Genomic DNA, 26,465 nt, shown 5'->3' with positions numbered 1-26,465 from the left:
TGATATTACAGTTAACATAAGAGGCTAACTCAAACTTAAAAAAAGAGGGCAAGATACCTTACAATTTAGATTTCTGTATTAGTCTGCCATGTATCTCAGGAGCTTTACTACTCGTGCTCTAAATTTGGATTTGAATCTGACAATTCACTCTGGTCTCCACAATACTACAATGTTAGTGTACTGTGCAGGTTCTGCAAGAACAATGAGGCAAGTGAAGAAGAAGGTGGAATTTCTGAAAGTCAATGCAAAGCAGAGAAATACGCAGCTTTACTCAATGTAAAAAGATCACAGCATTGAATCATTTCTCCCTAATTAAAGCATCAAAGTACTTGAAATGTCAGTAGAAGTATAATTTACCCAAACGATGGCCATGGGGACTTCCAAGTGACCTGAGTACCTCAGGGCAGCGGAGGCGGCTCGGTTACGGAGCGAGCACTCCGTGGGACTGCCGTGGGAGCAGCTGTGCACAGCAGCTGCCTCACCCCACTGCCATGCCCCTGCCCTGCAGCAAAAGTGTGCCAGCCTACCCTAATGGAGGAGGAAGTTCCTGACCTGAGCCTTTCCACACGCTGTGGGCAATTGGTAAAATGGTTTAAGGTGGCAAGAAAACATTCTCCATCCACCTGTGAGAATGCAGAATCACCACGGGAGATGAGGGTTTTCATGTCCCATACCCAATACTTCAGAATATTAAAAACAAACAAGACTGTCTCAGGCAAAGTTGCAGCAGTCCTGTTGAAACAGTTTTATTATAAATTTCTTTCAAAAGAAACATTTGCATCACAGAGCAGTGCTCCATAAATCATGCACTGAAGTGCTGTTTATCCCACCAACTTTCCAACTGCTGTTTGTTTCATTAACCCACAGCTTAGTTGGTGTTAGGTACAAACGTTTGCAGTCTTTAATGTCATCTCTCAGCCGTGTTTGAATTTAGGAGAATTAAAAAGAGGGAAAGCAATACTGGTGCTACTTCCTTATATAAATTTCCAAGGTCAGTCTACTCTTAATTTATAAGCACCTACATTTACTAAATCAGAACAACTCTACCTGAAGAGCATTGTTTGCTGCAGTTACCAACATATTATTGATTCATAATGTCACTGTATGCTATCTTAATCTGTAACTCTCTTACACTTAGTTGGTTTTTAAAACTTAATACAGATCTGGACAGAAAAGGGAAAAGATTCAAGACTGGGAAAGAGTTGCTAATGACTAAAAGCAGAACCCTCTTTTATCTGTCTGTCATCATTAGGGGACGGGTACAGGCAGCTTCCTACGGATCTTCTTAAGCAATCAACTGCTACAAAATGTTGTCTCTAGGACATTGTCCCCTCAGTCTTTCACTTAAGCAAACAAACCTCCAGCTACAGTTGGTAAGGGGTCTCTGAGGGAAATGTCTGGCATGGAAAATTGGGAGGAAGCCTTGCCAGATGAATACAACTGTTTGCATTAATGAACACAAGACTAGTAAATTCTGTTTCTGGGCCCTGTAGCTTGATCCATTTGCAAGAAAACTGCATGTAGCTCATCAGGCAGAAAGGATAAGGAGTAACTGTGGCTTTGATGAGAAACAACAGTGAACAAACGTTGCAAAACAGAAAGAAAAAGTAAACTGTGTGCCAGTTTGCAAAGTTTCATACCTTATAGAATACCACAGACTTTTGAGACAGGTTGCATCGTGACCAGACACCTTGGATTTCTACCAGGCAATTCCCTTTCAAATTGAAGGTCCTTGTAAAGAATATACTTTATCTTTAAAATACTTTTGCTTAATTGTCTTCCTTTGCTTTCCTTGTCTTCAAAACTGAAATTTAATTTTAATGTAAAATTGAATAAAGTTTTCATTATGAGCAGGGGTTCCCTTAGAAAAGATAACTCCAGGATTCATTCAGATAGCCCTTGGGAAGCCAGCAGGGCCCACTGATACTGCTCTTTGAATGATTTCAGAATCCTAAAGAAACATATCCCCTCTTTGCTCCCATTTCCTCAGGAATGTGTTGATTTGTCAGCCAAAGCCTTTTCATACCATTTCTTCATCCAGTAAAGCAGCTGCTGTAACAATGGCACTACCTAACTGAAAACTATCCCTTCTTTTTCCCCTTCACTACTCTGGGTAAATGTCTTCCTTTTCTTGCAATCAATATAAACAACATTGCTGCTTCTACAACTTCAACCTCACACCTTCTGTCTAAGCTGCCACCTGTTTTTTTATCATCATCTCTTTCTGCACCTCTCCTCTTCCATGACCTGCACTCTTCTATTACTCAGCTCTCATCTTCTACCTTCAATTTGGACAATTACAGCTTGTAGCAATTATATCCTTTTGCTATAATAGGTATATTAAGGACAATCTATTTTAAAGAGTTGAACTTCAGGGTGCTGTTCTCCATTACTAAATTCTGTTAATGGAGGTCTGTCATCAGCGAGACCTGCAGAAGGGCTCTTCTTGAAGCCTGCTTCTGTCCAGCTCTTGGATCAGCTATCCAAAACCCTGCCATCCCCTACCTCGAGGGTTTCTCAGTCTGGATAAAAATAGCACATAAGCACTGAAAGAAACACCATCTACAGCTGTAGAGCTGTACAGCAAGTAGTTTGTCACACCAGGAGGGACTCGGGAGCAGCTGGTGCTGAAGTCCCCTCATTAACCCATATCAGAGTCCCAGTCCCCAGCCTGGTCCCCTGGGCTGAACATTTGCAGCACACATGGTGGACCTTGTCTAGAGATGCTGTGACTGGCTCAGACCCTACAACCCTTATGGAGGTTGGATAACATAGAGTTTCTCTGAAACCAGCTGAACTTGTACACAACAAAACTGCCACGAGAGCCAAACCAAAGGGACGGGCAGGGGACCTGCTGTAAGTCTGCAGGACTGCTCTGAAACAAGCCAGGAATGGTGATGCAGCCAAGAGGGGCGTGAAGCTGCAGTGCAGATCTCTCCAGAGCTGCAGGTAGGGGTTGCACAGAAACTCCAACCCTTGACCTAGTCCCACCACAAGACACAGAGCAGAAAATGCTGCAATGCTGGTTATGGTACAATCTTTATGCCTGCTTCACGTAAGAGGTGGACTTTTCAGTTGTACATGTATTCATTCCTGAGCATCTTTGGAAGGGAGAACGGTAAGCAATTTGAATTTAGGTGACTAAGCCAACTATTTATGTAAAAAATGCCAGATATGGCAAAAGCATTTTGGACACTATCTAAACTGCTGTGAAAAAGAATGCTTCCGGTTGTAGGTAAAATGATAGCATTCACTAGCTATTCAAAGTGATTGCCTATATTGGTGTGTATGGAACAACTTTTCAAAATCAATTTTCCATGAAAATGCCATTTTAAAATAAAATACTTAAATAAAAAAACCCAACACCCCAAGTATATGAAGTAGGAAGAAGGGAAAGCTTAATAATTTTTAAAGTAAATACCACATCTGACTGACCTTAGCATCCAGCTGACTTTTTTTCCTTATGGCAAGCAATTTGATGATTTAAAACTTCTTGTAAAGGAAGAAATTTGGTAAAGACACACTTGGGCACTGGGTTTTAAAAACTCTTAAAGTCGATTTTAAAAAGACCTGAAGTCAAGAGCCACTGCAAACCAGAAAAAATAAATAGGCCTTTAAGAAATGAAGTGGCTTGAATCTAATAAAATGCGTTTCTATTCTTCTCTCCAGACTTCATTGAAATCCATATACAACTTTATTTTTAAAGAGAAAGTGGAACTACACAGCTGTTTCTCCCTTCTGCATTATTTCACTACTTTAAAAATAAAAGGCTTAGATCCACTATAAAACATAACAACAGGAAGTACATATAAAAAGTAAATTTTAAAAAAACCTTATAGACCATCTTAAGTTTTCTTAATATTTGCAAAGTGGTCTTGATTTTATCTGTAAAGATAACACAGGAGAAGGACTGAAGGCCAACATACAGGTGAGAGTCCTCCAAATAGCTAAGTATCACTGGTCACTGCCAGCTTCTGTGCCAAAGAACAGTTTTCCCTGAAACAGTACATATGCCCCCCTCACATGCCTCTAGAAATTTAGCTTTAAAATTATTTGGAACTGTATTTTCATATAAAATAAGAGAGCTATTAAGCTGGACTAGCAAGTACACAGTACACGAAGGACGCTCTCTCATTCCTGTTTCTCTACAGGAAAAACTTTGTATTGCAAGAATGATGCTGCATGTGCCATTTAATCCTGCCCTTTGGGCAGAGCCACCTCCCCTATGAATGTGCTTTTATCATTTGGCTGTTTAAGACTTGCCCCCTTCATGAAACTCACGTGAAAAATAAGCACATAGAAAATGAGGAGGCAAGCAGATGTAACACTGAGTTAGAGCCACACGACTCTGAAAGGTTTTCTTCAAAAGTAAGGGACTCCCTTTTGTGAATGCAAAAAAAACTACCAGTGACAGATGTGATCAATAAGTGCTGCTCAATGATCTCCAGTTAGGAGAAAGAGGCCTCCCTCTCTCTCTCAATAGTATAGATCAACATTTAGGCATTTAAGTATTTTGACAAGTTGAAAGTATCTAAATATATATGTATTAAAACATGTTTTCTCATTACACACTGTACACATTTGTCTTCATAGGCAAAACTTTCATGGGCTTACAGACTACTGATCCTAACCAAACAGCCAATAGCATTGCTCTTACTGTCATGGGTGTCTGCAGCACTCTCAAACACTCCAGCCTTTCATGATCTTTTTCAAAAATATGTAACTGTCACTAACTATCAATCTTACATTGATGTAGGTTACATATTGTAACAAAATAGCTTTTGTTAGTACAAATGTTCTAACATTACAAAATGTTAAAATACAAGGTAGTTTGACATTTCCATATAAATACACGTAGTACCATTCAAATATGATTCTTAGGGGTTAAAAAGTCATATTTCTATGAACAGTCTCAAAAAAGATACACCACAGTAATTAAATGTGAATATTTTTAAGAAATTGAATGATGTGTACAAGAATTCCAACTTCAAGCTTCCACTGGTTTAAGCAGAACATAAATGTGTAAAAATAAAGAGGAAAGAGGTTCTACATTATTATTTTAATGTTCAGAACTGACAGTGATTGAGATCAATGGTATTATGCGGCAGCATGAATCAAGCCAAAGCACACTTCTGCCTGCAAAATTGTATGATAGATACCTGTATCTACAATATTGTTCTTTTATCTTTGCCTGTTACAGTAATTGAAACAATGCCTGTATTTGTTAGTTGCTCCTTTTGAAAATGCTTTTAGAAGGAACGGTTTATTAATCAAGATAGGAAGACATAATATTTCCATTTTTCAAATCAATGACTAAGACTCATCCCTGCTTCTTAAAAATACAGAACAAAATGTTAAGATCTCCATGGTACAGGCTGTGGACCAGAAGGAGACGCTTGCCCCAAACTTTGCTTGTATTAACATTTAGAAAATTGTCTCAGGTGCCCCCTGACTGGTGTCCAGGCAGATTTCAGTTTCAACCTGTGCAAGCAGTCCATCGCATTGGTCCTTCACATCTTTTCTTTTGTCCAGATAAGCAATTTTTAGGCGTTGCTGAAGGCATTTAAAAAGATACAAAAAACCTCTTCCTTCAGCTGTACACATGTGCTGGCTGACATGTTCAGTACACAGAGATCAGTAAAAATACACACTGAGTTTCCTTTTAATCTATTTTTGATAAACTTTTCTTTCTATTCTTAGAAGACACCAGACTTGTGACAAATCTAGAGCTGTAACTGCACTGAAGCAAACCATGCACCAAAGCTTATTAGTCTCAAGCAAAAATGGCTTGAGGCCATGCAGGTAGCCCTTACATGTTGGACAGACTTTGCAGAAGGTGTGAAAGCATTAAACAGGAAGGATTATATTATTAAGAAACCAGTTAAAGCTGTTATTTTCTGCTGAAACAGGGAACAAGTATTCCTTAAAGCTGATGCCCATTTGTTATTGCAAGAGAACACTAAATCAGTGGCAGAGACATTCTGGGATGTACAAGGAGGACCAACTCTACTGAAGCGCTCCCTTACATAAACCATGGAGGCAGAGCTGCTTCAGATGCTTATTTCTGCAAGCACAGTTACCTGAAACATTTTCAGCCATTCCTGGAGGCCGGAGGGTGGCTGCACGGATGTGATGCGGCGCCGCTGCTGTCCCTGGCCATTGGCTGCCCGCAGGTCCCCAAACGTCGTCGGCGTGGCGGAACATGGCACCAGCCCCGTGGTACTGCCATACAAATGAAAAGTGACAGCCATAGGTAAAACATCAAGGAAAATTCACAAGAGAACAAAAAAAAAATCTACTACATAATTTGCAACTATCACTTCAACTCTTTAGCTTCGTGCAAAAGCATTAGTGTGAAGAATTGTTCTGCAGGTCACTCAAGAGGTCAGTCCCTCACTTGGATAAATCTGCCTGCTTCTACCACTGCAGCACCAGCCCTCCAACTAGAGGAGAAACAGGGATCACATTTCAAGGCTGAAAAATAATCACTCTGTTAACAGCCCAGCAAGTTGTGTGCAAAGATACAGGTTTACACATTCCTTTCCTTCTGGGCTACACTGCTGCCTTCTGATGGGGGATGTAGGAAGCCAGATCTCAGAATTCCACCTGTATGTGAAATGTGCTAGTGCTGCTCCATCTCCAAACAGAAAGGAAAAAAAATCTATTTTCAGGTTTTAATATATTTTGTTGACAAAGAGCTAGTAATATCAAGCAGTTCTACTGGCTTAGTGGTCTGGAATTGGGCTTTGAAATACTCTATATGGTCTTTTAAAGTTTGTGTGCTGATGGAAGGACACAGGAATTGAAGGGGGGGTGTGTGAAGTGAAAAGGGAAAAGGAGTCAAAGGTGCTCTCTGAATCACAGTTTGATTTTTTCACTCTGACATGCTAAAAACCAGCTCATTCGTACGGAATGGAGCTTCTAAAAGAGCTGGGATTAAGCTACTATTGTAAGAGTCTAAAGAAATACAGCTGACCGTGTTTTCTGGTTTGGGGTTTTTTGTTTGGTTGTTTTTTTTCATGTTTAGGATTAGTTTTTCTTTTCTTTTCTTTTCTTTTTTTTTTTGGGGGGGGGGTGGTTTTGTTTTGTTTTTTATACATAATGTAAAATACTTCATTCATAGAATATCAAAGCTGTATTCCCTAGCAGGAAATATGGAACCCTAGTGGTATTTGCACAAGGATGAACTCTTTAAATATAGTGAGAGACTCAAAAAAACCCTCTGCTTTTTTGTAGGATAAACCCAGCTTTTTAGTAGGCATGAACTTAGAGGGTTTACTGGTTTTTCAGTGGCTACAGGAATAGCTTTAAATGATGCAAGGCAAGTTCATTTTAATATTTACCTCATTATGCTCTACAAATATTTCAGTCTACTCTTCCTTATTCTGAAGGACAATCATGGCATGTCCTAACATTTACCCAAACTGGTCAAGAAAAGTAAAGATTGGTTTGAGCAGGCCTATTTTTAACTGTTCATTTTGCTGAGTAATAACAGAAACAGAAGCCAGTATGAAAATACTGTTTCAGAGATGAAGGATCCTCCCAATGGCATTTGTTTACTGACTTAACCTGTTATATGCAAACAAAGTTCATCAGCTGGTCAATTTTAGAGACCCTGATCCTAGGGAAAATGGAAACAAGCAGGCACAAGAACTGCATCATTTGCCTACATATTATTTAGATAAAACCAAATCAAAGCGTTTAAGAGAGGAGGATCAAATGTTATTTAAGGATTCTTTTATGCCAATAACTACTCAAAATCCAAGTAATGTCAGTTTAGAGTATTTTTAAAATAAAAATGTGATTTTACAGCTTAGTCATTCTAATCACCTGCACAGAGATCCAGCACAAGGTCTATCATTCAAGGTCCAAAATAAGGCATTTGAAATTAGCTTTTATTGGTTCTGAGCAGGATGTAGCCTTGAACTTGCCCCAGTAGAACTGTTACACTTTATTTTCTTCTGCTGTAAACTAGTTCTCAGCCAAAACCAGTTATTCAAAACATGGTCTAAAAGTTTCTTTCCTTTGACCTCAGATTAAACCACAAGACACCTGTTCATGCTTCGTTTTTCCTCTGTGTTTTCATCCTCCTGAAACAATGAGTCACGTCTCTGTGGAAGATGGACAAGTCCAGCAGTTCCTCTGAACCTGACAGACACACTTGACAAAAAAGCATGCTTTCCTTGATGCTGAACTGTTTACCCTTCTGGGAGTGCAGAAAACTCCCAGTGGGTCAACTTAAGAAATGGTGGCCAACAAGAGAGTCCTTCCACTAGACTGACTCAGAAATCAGAGGACACCACCTGCAGGCTTCAGGGGATGTGGAGGCTGCAACAAGTGCCTCTCAGCAACAGCACATCACCTCCTTTACTCTGCTGCAGCATTCACACATCTGAAAAGCAACCCTAGGACCTGCTGCCTCAGTTTTCACTCATCACCTGATAAACCTCTTAAAGGAAGAGAAATAAAATATAAACTACTTTGCAAGAGCCATCAGTGACTGAACACTACTGTAGTGCATTCAAAAGAAGTGCCATTTCCAGAGAACCTTGGGAGGCTCACGGGAGGGACAATGCTTATAGTGGGGAAAAAACCACAAAATAGTGTAAATTCAAACAGGATGGGAAGCAGTGTGACATCCAAGCACAATTGTTATGGCAACTACATAGTGAGAATGCAGTTGTAAGGCGTGCATCCACAGCCCTGCCCCGCTGCTGCTGCTCATGGTTAGGAGTGCTTTACCCCATGAAGCACCTGGCAGGAACAGCAGCAGGGATTTGTGCTTCCTGGCACCACACAGGAGCAGCAAGGAAGCAGAGCAGAATCCCTAATACTTTCACATTGTGGATAGCAAGTCCATGTGTGTTCCTGTTAAGATCAGATGGTCTGCTCTGCCTACATGAATTTCCATTCTCTCATTCCTGTTACCATAGCAAAGTGATACATTTGATCACAATTTTAATAGTCTTAGGGTTTATCGTTATGTCCCTTTTTAAAATCTGATTGACTTTATTCCCAAGAATGCTCCAGCCCTCAAAAAGTCTCTTAAGTAAATGGGCATGCTATATTTAGAATGAAACACAAACCTCAACTGAAGAAATGCAAGTCTGGCTACTTCATTAAAACTCATCTTCAGTTCACGTAATTTAAATTAGCAAAGCAATATACAAATGCTGATACCACCTCTTCTTTGCTTTACAGTGTTTAAACATTAAGAGGAGCTTAATTAATCAGGCTCAGCAATTGGAAAGACAGGATATATGCAGGAATCAGGATCCAGTGATCTGTCATTGCGTTTAATTACCTTGTGTATTCTGAGACTTTGCAGGGTTTCTTTCCCAGAGAGAAAGAACGGACCTCGGAGCCATGGTCCAACTTTCTCTTCATCTGCAAGGTGAGGGAAAAAGAGTAACAACACGGGTTTAGTTACACAATCAACCTTACTTATGTGTACTTCTGTAAAATTAACACATTTTTACCTTCTACTTTTATACCAAATTTCAAAAAGTTGACACTCGTATAATCACTTAAAGCAGTATTTTATTTTCTGAATTCAACAATATTTGATACATGTTTTAGTGGGTGCATGTATATATTATTGCTCTTTTAGAGTCCAAAATCTATTGGAATTACATTCTTTTAATTCCCAAATTGTGCAAAAGTGTGCAGAACTGTGTTAATTTATTTTCTGTTGATTTATTCACTAAACTGTTCTCTCTCTGTCCTCCCAGGAGAGGAGGGAAGGAACTAAACCAAAGCCATGTATTCTTTGTGTTCAGGTTCATTGCTTAGTCTCTCATTGAAATGGTTAAATTTTAGGTAGCCTATCTGCATTATAAACCATATTTATTTCAGGGCCTAAAAAAAAATCATTGTACCTTTTGTCTATACTTTTATCTCAAAAATATACATTAAAAACATGTATAAAATTGCAGTAAAACTGAGTGACAGATTAACCAGTATTTTTCCAAGAAGGGAAAGGATGAAAAACACTACATCCCAGTCTCGAATGTCACCCGCAATTAGATATGATCAAAACCAAATAATGAGCAGGGCAGCTGCTAAAAGGGGAAGCCAGACTGCAAAAATTACCAAAGAGATGGAAACCATTGAAAGCCTATTTATCTAGGCAGACAAATAGAGATTACTTTCTACATATTTGGGTAATCTTTAACCACAGACTTTTGGACTAAATGAGACATACGTGTGCCAAATGCAACTTCTGAATTTGTGTTGGTTTTCCTTTTTTTTTGAGATGTGATACACCACAACAGTTTAGCCAGTTGAAGAATGTTTACTGCTGTTTACAACTGTGAGCTGCAAAATACATAGTCTACTTGTACTACATTTTGACTTTAGTATAACCATTTGCTTCCTTTTTTCAATATTTCATGTTTAAGATACAGTTTTAAAGTTGGCATCTTTCTTACACAACTGATTTGATCTTTTTTTATGTTGTATTTATAACATAGTTATTTAACCATTTATTGTATCAGTCTAGCTACCTAAAACAATACACCCCAAACCCAACCGGATTCTCTAAAGCTTATGGTCCATACACTTTTGTTGTGATTTTGGTTATTTATACTTTTAAAATACCCTTATGGCTTTACCTAAAAACGGTCACCAAAGGTCTTGTGTTCTGCTTCATTAGCGCTTACAGAGGAAAGCTAGGGGTGGTTTTTATGGGAACAGCTACAACACAACCAGAAGAGCTTGCCTTGTAGCTGTGTTTTCTTGCCCATGCCTCACATGGGACACTCCACGGCATTTCACCAGACAAGCACTGAGCCAGAACCGCCCTGCATGCTGCCGAATCACCAGCCTCACCCTCGCTGCCTCCCCACGCCCCAGGAGGAGCAGCCCCCCCTGCTCCCCCCAAGCAAACCAGTTGCAAGGATCACTGAAAAATAATGGATACCATCTTTTATTGCTGTGCTAGGTGGGTGAGCCATTAGAATTACCAGAAGCATAAGTAAGATGTTAGAGAACGAATTTCAGTATTTGATGATAGACTTTTCAGAAAGGATTTTTCCTGTTCAAGAAAAATTTTTATTTCCAGCTTGCCTTTCTGAGACATTATCATCACGGTATTTCTTTTCTGCTTCTCACAAGAGGGAGATGCAGTTTTGCAAAAGCACATCTTAAAAATAAAAAGTAGAAAGCCTACAGCAGAATACACAGCTCTGGTGATTTATTTTTTTACGTTAGCGAAGAAAACAACATGCATTATGTTGCCTAATAATGATTTCACCTGTTTCTTTTGGCTGGGTTTTTTTCAGACATTTTAGGCAACTTTCACATGGGGTCCACCACGCAGACTGACTTTCAGTATCTCAGAAGGTGCTAAGTAAATAGACGGCCAAAAATGCCGTTTATCATATGAAGAAGATAAAACTTTCTTACAGCAGAGAGGTCTAGTGACAAGATTCAGACATCAGTAAGGTCTCTGGGTAACCAAAACACAGAAACCGTCGAGCAAACATCCCTCTAAACATTTAATTTGTCACTAGGAAAACACAACTGCTTCAGACAACGTTTATTTACCAAACTAACCGAGACTGCAGTATTTAAAAATTTTAAATATATAAAATACATGTAAAAAACGAAAAGAAGGGGCAGCAAACTGCATTCCGCATCACCGCCCGCCACCAAGCGCTGGCAGCGCTCCCCGGCAGCGCACTGACTGCAGCTACGGCCGGGCGGCAGCCCCCCGCCGCCGGCACGTCTCCGCCCGCGGACCGCCGGCGCGGAGGACGCGCGGCCCCCGCCCGCCCCTCCCGGCCCCCCTCGCCCTCCGCGGCCGCGCACCCGCGGGGAGGGAGGGGAGGGGAGGTGGCGGCCACTCACTTTGTAGAAGATCATCTTGAGGGTGCCGTAGAAGCCCATGGTGTCGGCGCGCTTCCCCTTGCGCGGCGGCGGCGGCGCCCCGCGGGCCCGGCGGCCGGGCAGGCGCTGGCAGTACAGCCCCTTCTCCGGCAGGTAGGTCACCGCCTCCCGCGCCGACATGCTCGGGCACGGCGGGCGGCGGCGGCGCTGCTCGGCCCGGCTGGCCCGGCCCTGCCCTGCCCTGCCTGCGCGGAGCGCGGCTCCCCCTGCCCGCCCTGCCCGCCGCCTGCCTCCGCCCGCCCCCCGCGCCCGCCCCGTCCCTCCCTCCCCGCCCGCCTCCGCAGCGGCGGCGCGGCACTGCGGGATGCGCGGCCGGCTGGGACCCGCGGGCCCCGCCGGAGGGAAACCGCCCCCACCCCGCGCAGAGGGGAAGAAATTAAAAAAAAAATACCCCAGCGCTGCGTAGGTTTGGGGCTATTTCTCCCTTTCACCTTCGCCCCCCCACGCCCGCACCCTTCTGCCGCACCGCCTCCGAGGCAGGGGCTGCCCCCAGCTCTCGCTCTGTTCTCTCAGTGCCACTCTCTCCACGGTTTTCCAAGCGGGTGCAAAACAAGCTGGTTTCCACTAATTATAATTATACCATCGCCCTCGGCGGGCCTGGCTGGACTCGTCCATGACTGCATTCCGTGGACAGACGCAAATTAGTCCTTCAAAAGTGCGGGTAATTTTAGAATAATTTGAAATGCACTACCGTTTTGCCAGGGAAAAAGATGCTGAAATACCCTCTATTGGCTAGACAATAGAATAAACGGTTTTTGAAGATTTAGGAGTTGAAAGACCCGAATCCAGCAATTATGTAATATACATTAAACTACTAATCCCGAGCAGAGCCGCGGCGGAGCTGTCAGAGGCAGGAGCGGGGTTTCCCCAGCAGGGAGGCAGGCAGCCTTCCCCGCGCACCTGGAACAGCCTGGACGCGCACACGCTCCCCTCTCCCGTACAAGGCAGCTCTTGGGCGGCACCAAGCCATCTTAGCTCGGGCTTCAAATCCTACGCAGGGTTCTCACCTGTGTTTCAGTGAGAACACAAGGAAAGCCCTTGGTAATTACTTGCCAAAGAACGCTCCTTTTTTGGTTATTCTTCACATCAACAAATCTGTCCAGCTCACCCTTACGGCTGGATTCAAGGGCATTGAAGTTCCTGACATATGGCTGGGCTCTCACACAGATACCTGGAACCGGCACAGCAGCTAGGCAGCTTGATTTTTTTTTTTTTTTTTAGTTTTTATACGGACAACTCAAGAGACTTCAGCTTCAGAAATTTTTCTTTCTTTTTTTTTTTTTTTTTTTCCTTTTCCCTCCTGCAAAGTTTTCTGCCCAAGTTCAGAACAGAGTATATATAATATACCCTGAACATGATCTGAAGCTGCAGCATTCCCCTGTAATTTTCCCCAGGTGCAGTGGAAACTGGAGATGCTCAGCAGCCCTCCCGACCGATGCACTCAAACAGAAGGAAGCATGTAGTCTTTCCTACTGACTTGAGGGGAAACTATCTTCTTCTTTATCACCCAAAGCAGCACAAAAAAGGTTCTACCTTTACAGAACACATCTAAAGGAGTGGAAGCACTTTCTGTAAAACCCATTAGCTTCCTCATTACTACTTAAAAAAAAAATCTCATATGTATTATTACCTAGCAATAGCTAAGTGTGGCAGGTGTTAGCACACCCAGATAAGGTGAAATCACTACCCCCACAGCATAGATTCTGCCTCTCTATGGTTTTATGTATCTCCCATCCAGCACTGAGTCTTCACGGTGTTTTTCATCTCCCAGTGAAAATGGTTCTGCCCATCAAATCTTGGCATTTATGCCATTATCCACTAAACTGCAGTGCTGTATTTTTTATGAGAACAAAATGGTCTTGAGTTGACTTCATACCTCAGATATGAACAGAGCTGTACATATCCCAGGAGACTATTACTGCTTTCCTTTGCTAGCACATCACATGCAAAAGGGAAGGGGAAAAAACCACAGGCTGCATATACACATTGAATAATCACAGGAAGCAAATTAATACTCAAACCATCAGAGTAAGAAAGAATTTGAACATTATCACTGTGAGGACTTAGAAGTACTTTATATATGCGCTTGCCCAATGTCCTGTGATACTTGCAGCTATCTCTGCCCCTTCTCCCATCAGTGAATGCACTCGATGCAGAGGGGGGATGATGGCTACTCCTGCTCCAGCACAGAAGCAGGAATGGGCAGGAAATCCCCAGGGATTAGCCTCTCCCCCAGCCCAAAGGCAAGTGTAATCTGACAGCGTGGCTAGATTTATCTTTTCAACAAAATGTGCTCCGGAATTAAGCAGTCAATGAGTTGAATAATAATTAGAAATTACTATTTTCCTCTCTTTTGGAGTACTACTATTGCAGATTACTTCTCTTTTGATCATGATTGGCAGATATTCTCTCATGGTAAAAAATCCCACTGACTTAACTACTAATCACTTTGCCACAGTCAGGACCCATGTAACAACCCCAACAATCATTTGCTAATGGTAGAAAACTTGGTATGTCAGGTATTTATTCTGCACAAAAGGTTTGGGTTTTTTCCTTATTTTAGATACAGATATCACAGACAGATGTGACATTTGAACAATGACCATCTCTCATCTAGCAATCTGCCTTTGCCAGAGCAAAAAACAAAAATTGCACATGGTTATGGCTCTGGCTCACACCTTTTTAGTATTTATCTCTGTAGTGGTCCCACTTTTGATTGTCCACAAATAAAGAAACATTCCCTCTATCTCAAACTAAGTTTGATAGTCTCTGGGTAATTGCAAAATTACTCTAGTTGTATGTTTGCTTTTCCCCAAAATGCCTAACCACAGCCTAGGCTCGCCCTAGTTATTAGAGAACAACATGCTCCACCAAGGCTGAGGGCACCTACTGTTAGGCTCCCACTCTAAATTCCTGTCTAGAAAGGACTTTCTCTCTCTCCCTTGACTTTGAGAACCACCCTGTCCTCAGAAAAAAAATTGTGTAATGAATGCACTACCTTCTCCCTTGCAGGAAATTAATTAAGGTTTTGCAAAAGGGATGTGGAACTGCCTAACCTGGGAAGACTGAAGTCACACAGCTTCAGTCTGCGCCTTCTTTGGAAATACAAAGGTGGAAGAATAAGACCCCAACCCTGCAGGTGCTTTTGAGAGCCTGACAGCAAGTAGCAAAGATGATGCATTCACCTACATCTCTACCAACATTTGAAATAATATTTACTACAGTAACTTAATGCCCCAGGAATACTTAATGGTATAAAGTAAACATTATCACAAATTAAGGTACACTGAGGAAGACTACAGTTTAAAGCAATGTTAAGAGAAAAATCAAAAGTTACCATGCTTCTTTCCCTGTTTGGTATGTAAGTAATTTCAAAGGCTGCTCTTCCTTTGTTTAAGCTGACAATAATTTTTCAAGTTCTTAAAACCACAAACAACATACAATTCATGACATTTAGAAAAATGTCTACACCAAAATTACATAGTTTTCAGTGGACACAAGTCCAATCTTATTTCCCGTCAGTACTGCCAACTCTTAATTAAAAAAAATTCACAGCATCCAATTCTTTTCCTGTTGGCAACACTTCTAGCACCTTTACCAGTTTGTCATGTGGCATGCTGTAATTAAGACTGTCTATTACTTCTAATGAAAGACTAGAATGAATTACAGAAATCACCCGCAGAGCTATATAATCCCCAGAAGAACGGAGATTACAGTGCAACAGACCAAAGAAACAACATTTTTGTTGGTTTTTTTTTTTTTTTTTTTTTTTTTTTTTTTTTTTTTAGTTGGAGAAACATTTTTGAGTGGAGAGACCACAGGATGGTCTGGGTCTGGCTGTGGTAATGGCCAGTCAGCATTTTGAAAAAACAACTGGTGCTTAAACCAGGGAATGCAAAAACCATAATTGGCATTTCACATACACACATATGTGTGTCGGGAGCATAATGTGTGCAAGAGGAACTGTGGAGCAATATGGTTTGGTATCTCCATTAATATTGGTAAATGCATCATTCAAGACAGTGCCAGAAGGGATTCTGTGTACTCTGCACATTTAGCAGACGCTTAGCAGACTGACTCCTTTAGAAACATTTCAGAGGGATTTTTGTGTGTTGTCTAATAGGATTGCAGGGTTTTTTCTATCCAGGAAATCAAACATCCTAAGCGGGAGGGGCCAAATCCTTAGCTGCGCAAGATTTACCCTGGACACAGTGAAGATGACCCGAGAAGAACGTCATGCTTAGTTGTTTTCCCTTTTCTCAAATTTGGACCCACTTAGGCTTTAAACACTCCCCTTCTGCTCGGTAATCTAGTTTGGGCAGCTGCAGCAGCCAGCACTTTGTCTTCTATATTCGACCTATTCATCCAACTACATACTTCATTTAATTTGCCAAATGCTCCCATTCAGGCAAGAATCTGGCCCCACAGAGAGGTACTTCTGCCATCTGCTTTAGACATTTAACTACAGCTTTTCTTAGGACACCTACATTTAAAAGCCCAAGTTCCCATTTACTCAATGAGAAAGGCACATGCTAGAGTCCAACATGTGTAAGATCTCAGAAAAGGAGAAAAATATTCCACACGATAGCAAGTGTTTAACATGTTTCAAAGTAATTCAGGGTGGGCCTTTCCACTACAAAAAGGCACTGCTATTATTGTCAGATCTTTTTCTTTTTGAACTATAATGAAATTAAACAAGTGACCCACTGGGATCATAGAAATCCCATGTTCTCACGGATTCTCCCAGTTTAGTTTGGGCTAGGCAGCAGCCTTACAGGCTGCAGATTTGAGATTTATTAGTGTGCATCCTAGTTGCTGAGCTGGAAGTATTTTATGGGTAAATTCCAGATCAGTGGGCAGTGTGAGACAAAGGTTTATCACACTCACCAGTTTATTTGGCCAAGGAAGTTCAAAGGTACAGTGTAGGATCCACCTATCACACAGGTGTAACTGTGTAGAATATACCATTAGTATTGATGCTGCAGAACAGACCTGAAGAAATGAATTTAGGTGCACCAGTTTGTGACCAACAGCTGCTACATTACAGCCATGAGGGAAGAACAAAAGCAACTTGGCTCCCTGGAAGCAGTTCAGATAGAGGAATTTCTGCTCAATTTATTTATAATGTGGGCAGCAAGCTTAGAAAGGTTCACTCCTGCATGTTTGCCTCAACCCTGTTACAAGAAGAAATTTACACTTATGATCATGTGTAGTACAAGCAATTCTGGACACTGCAATGTGCACTGATCAGCAGCTCAATGATAAATGACATATTTTTATAATGCTGATGAACTTAAGGCTCAGGAGGAAGTAGTGAAAGCAACAGTAACTCTATTATGGGAGGAAGGACCCAGAGAGGCATTACATTAAGTTGCATGAAGCCTTCCAAAGCTTACTTAAGTGGAGTGGAGAATACATATTATGAAGTATGATAGGTAATACCAAACTGTTTCACTAACTGTATAATGCTTCTTGGCAAAGCATTTTGAAGACTGCTTTCAAAATGAAATTCCCCACACATGATTATCCGTGATTTCCATGCAAAGTAAGGTACTGGAGTCAAACAAAATTGTAAAAAAGACTTTAAGCTTTGTTTTTGCAGGGAAGGAAATGGCATTGGTAGCAACTGAAAAAAATCAATTAATATTTATTATAAATCCTGATCCTATTAGGATAGTGTGAACTTTGATTACAAATACCATTTTAAAGGTATATACCTATAGCAGAGATTTCCCATAAACCACTTTCTTAAAATACTTGCCTTTAAAAAAGTAGAGTTCTAAATACATAGATATAAATTCAAAAGGTGTGCTAGTTAATGGCTGTAAAAAATAGCTTTGAAAAGGATTTAAACATGAAGTGTATATAACAGACTTCAGCATTGGATGTTTATAATAAACTTCAAATTATGTTCTAAGAGCAGGGAGATTTCACAGACAGGCTTAATGTAATACGGCATCGCTGTGTCTCCAGCAGAGCAGAACTCCCCTCTGAAGGTCATACATCCTGTCCTCTTTGCTGGTTCCCTGTAGTTGGGCACAGAACTTGCAACATATGCTCCAATGCCTAGGTTATTTTAAAGGAGTGCAGCCAAAGCTGTCATATGCCCATTAATGAAAGGAACAGATCCATGCACTCCTCCTTGGTGATAACACCAGCTTAAAGATGTCCCAGGCTCACCTGCTCATTCCTGTCCCTGAATGGCTCTTGCCCTTATTTCTGCAGGAACAAACATCTGTAGAAACACCCTGTGAACCAGATTCATTAACTGATGCAGGGTGGAGAGAAATGGGTTTAAGTTTTTACCCTTGGAGTTTTCTTTTTTTCTTTCTTTTAGAACTAGTTGCTAGTTTAAATGTCTACCATGCTTTCACAAACAGCTGAGGCAGCAGAAGCAAATGAGCAATTCACAGGCAGGGCACAAACTCCTTGAGCCAGCTACACCACTGAGAAAAAGGTATGAGGAACTACGACCTGAGTGTCCCATGCAGAGAGGATAAGCCTATTATTTACACCTAGAGGCACCACTCTCTCAGCTATAGCTTCATGTGCATTTAAGCCAGCACAGCCAGTGGGAAGAAGGAAAAAAAAAACAACAGTTCCTGCACTTGTGGCTGCCCTTGGCCATTCATTTCTATGCTTGCATCACCTTCTCAGGAGCCACCATAGACTCATTGTATGGCTCTGTGGTCAACTACAGTGGCAACTGACCTTGAGATGTTTTAGCTAGGCTATTTTCCAGCCAGGTCAGATTCCTCATCTCCCTCACTGCACAGCCACACACACGTGTGTGCCTGCATAGCAAGAAGTACAGCCCACTCTCTCCTTTTTAACCTCCCCAAGCCCCCAGAAGAGCTACCTTACCTTGAACACTTGCAAAACTACAGCCCTAGGTGAAAAGGCAAGGAACTGTGGGGTTTGGGCGTTGTCCTCTCAACCCAGAGAACTGTATTATCACCAGAACAACTTATTTGCATGGGAAAATATACTTCAGTCTGTGATAAATGGAAATGGACACTCAAAGATTTACCACAAAACAAGCACAACAAGGTGAACCACAGGCAGGGGGTATAATGCCAGCCTTTTTAAAATATGTCACTTTGTAACTCCAGGAAGCTCGTCTCATTACAACTTTATATTTCACTGAATAAAACCACGAAAAACAGAACATTTTTTCTTCCCAAAGCATTTTTCTTCTTGTTAAAGAAAAAGATAAATGAAAACAAAATATTAGTGCAGCTAAGCTTCCTGTTGCTTTTAATTCCCCGTGACAGTAACCGCATGCAAGTTTCCTACACAGAAATATATGGTTTGTTTTAAAACTAGCAATATTAGCATATAATAAACATTTTTTTCATAGTGCAAATTCATAAGGAGCAGAGTTAAGGTTGATAATGCAAGCTGCACTTTCACATCCTTCACCGCTTTCTGTGCAACAGGAACATTATGAGTTGCTTTACTGAGTTTTGTTTTTACAGAGTATTGTAAGATTATTCATTTTTCAAAGGAAGAAGAAGGTATTACATATAATACATCTTGCAAACCAGTCTCTAATGGCAGCAGATCTTCATAAGAGCTGCGTCTCCATTCATTGTGCTCCTATTAAAGTTAACTGTAATCTATTTATTATATCATTAAACTTAATATATTGTGAGATGAATTCTATTTATAGATGCAGTAATAGCTGTGCTAATCACTCAAGTTCACATTGAACCAGGCTGTGCTTCTGAGTCACAGCAGCAGTTGCTTCAGAGACCAAAGGACATTCCTAAATTTCCTGAAGCGATGACCTTGCCTGTTACACACTGGGCAAGCACAGGTGGCCCTGCAGGGCAGCCCCTGCAAGCCTCTGGCTCCCACACTTGCACTGAGGAGGAAGCTGGCACCACACATCCCATCCACTTCCCTCCCTTGGCCCACTCTTCTCCCAGATATCCTCACACACCGCTGAGGTCAAGGGCAGTGGCTGCCACACCACACCAGCAACCAGAGGCCACCTGGGCACAGGGTATTCTGTTGGCACAACATGAGGATAGCAGTCACTGCCTGGGGTCTTTTTAAAATAATTTTACCTTGTATTCCTATCATAGTCATTTCACAGATTCTGCATGTGACAATAGTCCATAAAGTTAGAAAACCATGCATAGAGACTGCTCTTAGGCACACAAAGCACAAGCCCTCCTTGCTGATCAAGAGATGACAAACACAATACAAAATAAATTAATAGGGATCAGTTAATTTTTTCAATATTTCAACCAGAGAGCTGAGTTGTTTTGTTTATACTGACAAGAATGTTTCCAAATTGGAGAAGTGTGGATTTCTGCCTTTGAACACCAATGTTCAAACTGTTTTCACTCAAATATAAGCAGGTTGGCAAATCACCTTTGTACAGAAAAAGAAATGTGTGTTTGGACTTGGAAGGCTTACCAAAAATGTCTGCCCTTTGCACTGAATACAAATGAGGGACTGGTATCTACTGCTGTTTCTGCTGTTTTCTGTTTTGGTTTTTTTTGTTGGTTTTTTTTGTTTTTTGTTTTTTGGGTTTTTTGAGATAGCTTAATTTTAACTGCCAAGAGAAGTGCTTGTTTATCTGGCATAATCTATACAAATTTATTTACAAAATAGTTTCTGTTCTCATCTGTGGTACATGAGAATGAGAAGGGGTTAGTTGTGAGTCTTTAGGCTACAGACAGAAGAATTCCTGGAATTAGAGATTAAGCCAGAAGGATTTAGGAAGAATGTAAAGAAAAAACTATTAAAAATGTCAAATCTCTTTTCCTACCTGTTTTACCTAAAGGGGGCAAAAGGTTACAAAACCAAGCATTCAAAAGAAGTTGAAATGACAGGAATAAGATGCTTTTACCCCAAAAGAGCCGCTTAACAAGACAGCCTGTGCATGGTACATATTAAATAAGAGAGATTCTGTGGAAACAAACAGTGTTTGAGGTTGTGATTTACTCTGCATTGTTATCCACCTGTGCACGTGCATCAAGTTTGCAAAGGCAAACATTGCAATGTTCTAGGCATGGCATCCTGGCATCCATTTTATAGCATCAAGGGAATTCACCCCATCATGTGGCAATGCATTGACTCCCCGTCCAGTGTGGCAGGCAGGAACACAGCCTGAGCCCCCAGGTGACACCCCACCACTGTGGGTAACCAGCAGTGAGGAACAGCAGGATGCCACCTTTGGTGCAAAAGCTCTAGAGGAAGGTGAAATGTGATGTGCCAGGGCAGTTCATTGGGAACAGAAGTGTGGGATCCTTGAGTCTCAGCTTTGGAGAGGTGATTGTTCTGTTGAACATGTATGAGTTTCCTGGGCTATCTCCATCTTTTCCTCCTCCTTGTTTCTCTGTAAGCACTATCTCCAAAGTCCTCTATTCTCCTGCCCTGTGCTTCCTGTATCAACATTCTGGCCCAGTATTTCCCCAGTAGTTTCCTCTATCCTGCCCTCTCCACAGCATCACAGTCCAACAAGACTTAATGTCCCACTTTATAACTCCTTTACTTTCCCTTCCCATCCTTGATCATGTTTTCTCCCTCCCTGGAATTCAGGGCAAGCATTTTTCCATATGATGTTCAACCATCTAAAAGGCAGGGGATGTCTGGACTGCAGGACACAGAATTACAGAATTATATAAAGGCCTGGGTTGGGAGGAACCTTCAAGATCATTTAGCTCCAACCTCCCCCACCGTGGTCTTCAATGCCATCCACTAGATCAGGCTGCTCAGGGCCTCATCCACCCTGGTCTTGAACAATTCCAGCTATGGGGCATCCATAAGTTCTCTGAACAACCTGTTCCAGTGCCTCCTCAGCTCCTGGGTAAAGAATTTCTTCCAAAAACTAACCTAGATCTCTCCTCTTTCAGTTTAAAACTGTTCCCCCTTGTTCTGTCACTACCTGACTGTGTAAAAAGTGACTCTCCCTTGTTTTTATAAGCCTTCTTGAGGAACTGAAAGGCCACAGTGATGTCTCCCTGGAGCCTTCTCATCTCCAGGCTGAACAACCCCAGCTCTCTCAGCCTGTCTTTCACAAAGGTGCTTCAGCCCCCCAAAATGTTTCTCCTTTGCTTCGTCTAATACCTGCACCAGCAAGTTATCTAGAGGATATTTGGTGTTTTCTCTGCCATCCTTGCCCACATCTGCAGAGCAGCTGGAAGCAGCCACTAGAGAGAAGATGCAGTTCTGCCGACATTGCCTTTGGCTACAGAATGCTCAGTGAGTCCAGGGTCAGTCAGGTCAGTCTGATCAGCACTAGGACTTGGTAGGACACAGGCTCCTTGCAGCCCAGAGTGTCTCTGCTACACGAAAATGGTCATTTTCCCCAGACACACACTCTGCCCTAGCATTAAGTGGCAGTGGTGGCTATAAAAGGGAAAATTGCACATTCTACCAGCTTGATCCAGCTTCCTTTTCTCACCCAACCCTTGCCTACGGTAGAGCACAGAGAAGGGGATTTACTCCTTTTCCATGAGCCCTCATGATTTATTGCCATGACAACTCACCCCTCTCTAGAGGCCTGGGGGAGCCCTGTGAGCTGGTTTCTCCTGAGTACATTCTTCCTGCAGTGGAGGATGGATGCCAAACCTTTGCAGAGCAGAAAGGAATGCCAGGCATGCTGGGGTCACACCACATGCTTTGAAGGCTTGCTAACCCACTGTCATTAACCTTATGCTGAGCAATTGCATGTCAAAATGGGCTACAGGCAGAGCAAGGAGGCCAGCAAACCTGCCCCAACTAAAGACACTCTTCCCTGAACAGGTGCTTCCAGTCTAGAAACCACACAGCATGCTTGCCTGCCTCTACAAGAGACACAGCACTGCATAACTTCAGGTAACCAGTCCCTCATTCAGATGAGGGGGATGACAATTGCTAATATTTTTTTTTTACACTGAATCTAGCTTTACCAGCACAACTCTTTATAACAGATGTTTCATAGAATTCAAGAAGTACGAAATAGGTGGCAAATTTCACAGTGTTTCTGAGATACTTTCAAACAGTGCTACCTGTAGAAAACCTAAGCATAAAAAATACCTGTCCACTGTTATGTCTAAGTTTCTTTTGGGAAGGCATTTTGTTCAATAAAAGCTTATGCTTCCTTTATAAAGCTATATTATTTCTATTTGAATTTAAAAAACTACAAGTTAAAACCCCCTGTTTCTACCCTCAAGGAAAACTGCATGTTGCAACATTCACAAAACCTCAGACATCACATATTTAACCATTTCTCTAAAAATTTCTGTCAACTGCCAGATCAGTGTAATGGAACTGATGTGCTCCCTAAACCAATCCCTTCACTGTGGGTTAAATAGCAAGACAGTTAACAAAACTCCTGGGTTTTGAAGCTTTATTTACAGACTGGATGGAGTAAATTAAAGATTTCAATTTTTTTTTGTTTGCTGTTCCATTCACTTGTAACCACAAAATTAGATGGCAACCATGGTTTTGAAGTTTGAAAGTTTATGGAGACTCAGTATTTCACAAATCCAGTTATTTAAGGAAATGCAGTCCATCTAATGTTACTGATTTACCAATTGAATGCTACAAAGTAAAATGCCAAGGAACAGTCCATGTCACCAATGTAGCTGGTTGTACAGGGAAGTATCTTAAAACTATTTTAAAATTAAGAGGAAAAAAATGCAGAATATTGCAAACTATTATTTGAAATTAGCACACTGGAAGAGAGATTTAAGATTCTGTAATAAAGCCTGTGCAAATATATGTCCTAGTTCCTATTCCTTTTATTTTGCTGAAAGCAACTACTAAAGCTTGTTATTAGCTATAACATTGCTTAAGCAATGCCAGCAATGTTCTGACAAATCTCTAGGGATTTTTTTACCCACTTTCCTTTTATTATCATACTCCATCTCTAATATTCAATCAGTGCCAAACTGGTTTATGTATGCCGATCTTTCTCACAGAAATGGAAAAATATCCTGCTGTATGTCATAGGCCTGCTGATGTGACAGGGAGAGACTGAATGGAAGTGGGAAAGGGAAGCAGGAGGGAGGAGGATGAGAGAACCAGCCTGCAGTCTGGTATTTAGCAGAAGTCTCATTTTTTTGATCAGAAAGTTGGCAAAAAATCAAAGTGCAGACTAGCGTTAGTTAGGTCCCTTTTAATTTAACCTTCGACACAAGCTTCACACATCATGATGACTCTTCCCTTTAGTCTAATTTCAGACACAGAACAAACTCGTGCCTTGAAAACCGGCCAGTCCTGACTCCCCATTTTGCTACCCACCTTCAACAAAACATGCTACGAGCCACTGACCAGATCATTTGCTCATGAACCTAAATTTCAATTTCTGTACAATTATTTAAACACAGCCCAGTTGTTAGCTGAATTTCCCCATTGGGACAAGATTGTACAATGTTCACTTTTGTCCCCTGTAAAATCATAGACAATGTTTAGGAATGTTTGATTAAAACGAAAATTCTGGGAAGAACTCATTTGCTGCTTGTGTAAATATAGTTCCTCATTAAAATTTGATAACAACAGTCTTAATGGAATACTACAACCTCATTCATGCTTTTGAATAAAGTGATTTAAATTGGCATGAACACAGTTTAAATACACTTCTTCCCAGCTAACTGTTGGCAGCTTTTTAATGGCCTGCAGGGACAGGTATGACTCATGCCTGCTCTTCAAAAACTTTTTTAAAATGCAGATTTTTTCCACTGGTCTATTGTGCTTTACAAGTAAACTGAAAGAGACTAAAATTAGAAGGCAGACCACTACCACCAGAGGGATTAGGAACTCCTACGCTATGCTGATTCCAAAAGCTGAATTGGTTGACCTGTACTAGGGACTCTTTTATTTTGGTTCCTACTACATTTCTGGCAAACTTCATCCAAAGTCTCTCCTGGTTACAAATGATTTTAATTCCCTGTGTTTAGGAACAGCGGGTGGTCTCTGGATTGGCATGCAACATTGCACTGAGCAACCCTCATTCTCTGCTATGCAAAACTGAAGAAAATGAAGGTGTTCCCCCTAAGTAAGCCAGCATGAGAATGCTACCTGGCACAAGTCATATGGCAAAGCTCTGGGGTGTTTAAAACAACTGCAGCAACAGTCTTTTCATGCACCGTATGCACAGTAAGCTCATATTTACTGATTCTGATTAATACAAAGAAAGTTTGGTGGACAGCTAGTTTAAGAAGGGAATCCAACAGTCTCAAGTTTAGACTGAACAATCAACCTGTCAAGGAAAAGACAGCAAAGGATACTAGCCTTCCCCGTAATTCAGGCATTTTAGGTAGTGCAGACTACTGGGCTAAAAGCTAAAACAACAAGGTACATTTCAACTCAAGATAGGGATGTCAGTCTCCTTATCAGCACAGTCCTTCAAAGAGCCCTCTGAAATTCTCTACCTTTGAGACAGACAAGCCCCACATCTGTGGCAAGATGTGTGGGCTACTCAGTCCTGAAGAGCACAAGAGGTGCTCTCAGAGTAGTATCCTGTTAACCAGAAAACCTGAAAAAGCTTTGTGCTTCTTCATGCAAAATACCTAGGGAAAAAATGTTAAGTATTTAATTTGCCATATCACAGAGGAAAGTTAAATGTGACTCAGCAGGTGTACATACTGAGAAGCAAGAACATTAACACTAACTGGGCTTTGTTCACTTTCCTGTTCATGATAGCTGGTTACACTACCATATTATGTGCATCTGCTTTAGGAATGGTGGGGTTTTGCTTTTACAGCAGGTAGACAGCTGGCAGTTTTGTGTGGCCCTCTGAAAGGAGCTATAGAAACGTGACTAGTAAGCTGGGTTAGCTGTTCAGTATTCCAGGCTAAATGGGGAAAAGAAAAAAGAGGAAGACTCAGCCAGAGTCTGCATTGATCTAAAGCATGGGTCAACAGTTCCAAGACACAGAAAATCCAACTCATTTCCCATTTTCAATTTCCAGGGGGACATCTATTACAATCTAAAAGGTATCTGTTTTGAAGAGTTGTGATACTAACACTGTTTTCTAAGCAGAGGCAGTGTACACCGAGGTTAAAGAGGTGGCTGTACCGAAAGAAATCTCATCTCAGAATTAAAAAAAAAATGTGTGAGAAACAATCATAATGCCCTCTTCACCTCCACAAAAACTATACTCTTTTGTTGCAATAGAAAGTGGAACTCAACTTAAAAATTTAGCAGATGCCCAAATACGAGAATGGGGATGGATACCAGGCTAAGGACCTGTCATGAAGGCTGTGAAAACAACCAGCATAACAAATCCAACCCTCTCGATCTTTTGGAAGGGCATTTGATATATCTGCAACTGGCAGTTAACATTTTTCTGGTTTTCTATCTAGCTAAATATATAAATAAGCAATCAAAGTGTCTCCAGCTCCTGAGGAGAATTTGTGCTCAAGGGTATGTTACACCTAGAGAGATCCCAAGGAGTGATTCATATACCCTTCATCTTTGTTCACTACTGAGGTACTGACTTAGCCCTCAGCGAAACAGAATGTGCAACTGGTCCCTAAACAAGACCCCACCATGAAAGCAGGCAGCTGATGGTATCAATAAGAGAGTCAAAGGCTGCTGCAGTTTTGTCCAGCAGGGCAGCTGTCACAAATCCA

At 41.4% G+C, this 26,465-nt stretch overlaps 1 protein-coding gene across 4 annotated transcripts in view; it reads right to left on the bottom strand.

The window, feature by feature from the left end:
• The window catches only part of FBXW7 (F-box and WD repeat domain containing 7), a 176,071-nt gene that overhangs the window by 21,213 nt on the left and 128,393 nt on the right, over positions 1-26,465 (bottom strand). For 3 of the 4 annotated variants that reach the window (XR_005256878.1, XM_038136409.1, XM_038136411.1), the window contains 2 exons: positions 9,305-9,387; positions 6,081-6,222 (listed from right to left, as the gene is read on the bottom strand). Coding sequence is in view for 3 of the 4 variants with exons in the window: in XM_038136409.1 (XP_037992337.1) it covers positions 6,081-6,222; positions 9,305-9,387 (225 nt within the window). In the remaining variant the exon portion in view is untranslated. Of the gene's footprint in view, positions 1-6,080; positions 6,223-9,304; positions 9,388-11,850; positions 12,110-26,465 lie in introns of those variants that run through there. The other variant, XM_038136410.1, reaches the window with a different exon arrangement.

The sequence above is a fragment of the Motacilla alba genome, chromosome 4 (assembly GCF_015832195.1).
Source record: "Motacilla alba alba isolate MOTALB_02 chromosome 4, Motacilla_alba_V1.0_pri, whole genome shotgun sequence".
NCBI lineage: Eukaryota > Metazoa > Chordata > Aves > Passeriformes > Motacillidae > Motacilla > Motacilla alba.
This window is presented reverse-complemented; position numbering and strand designations above follow the sequence as displayed.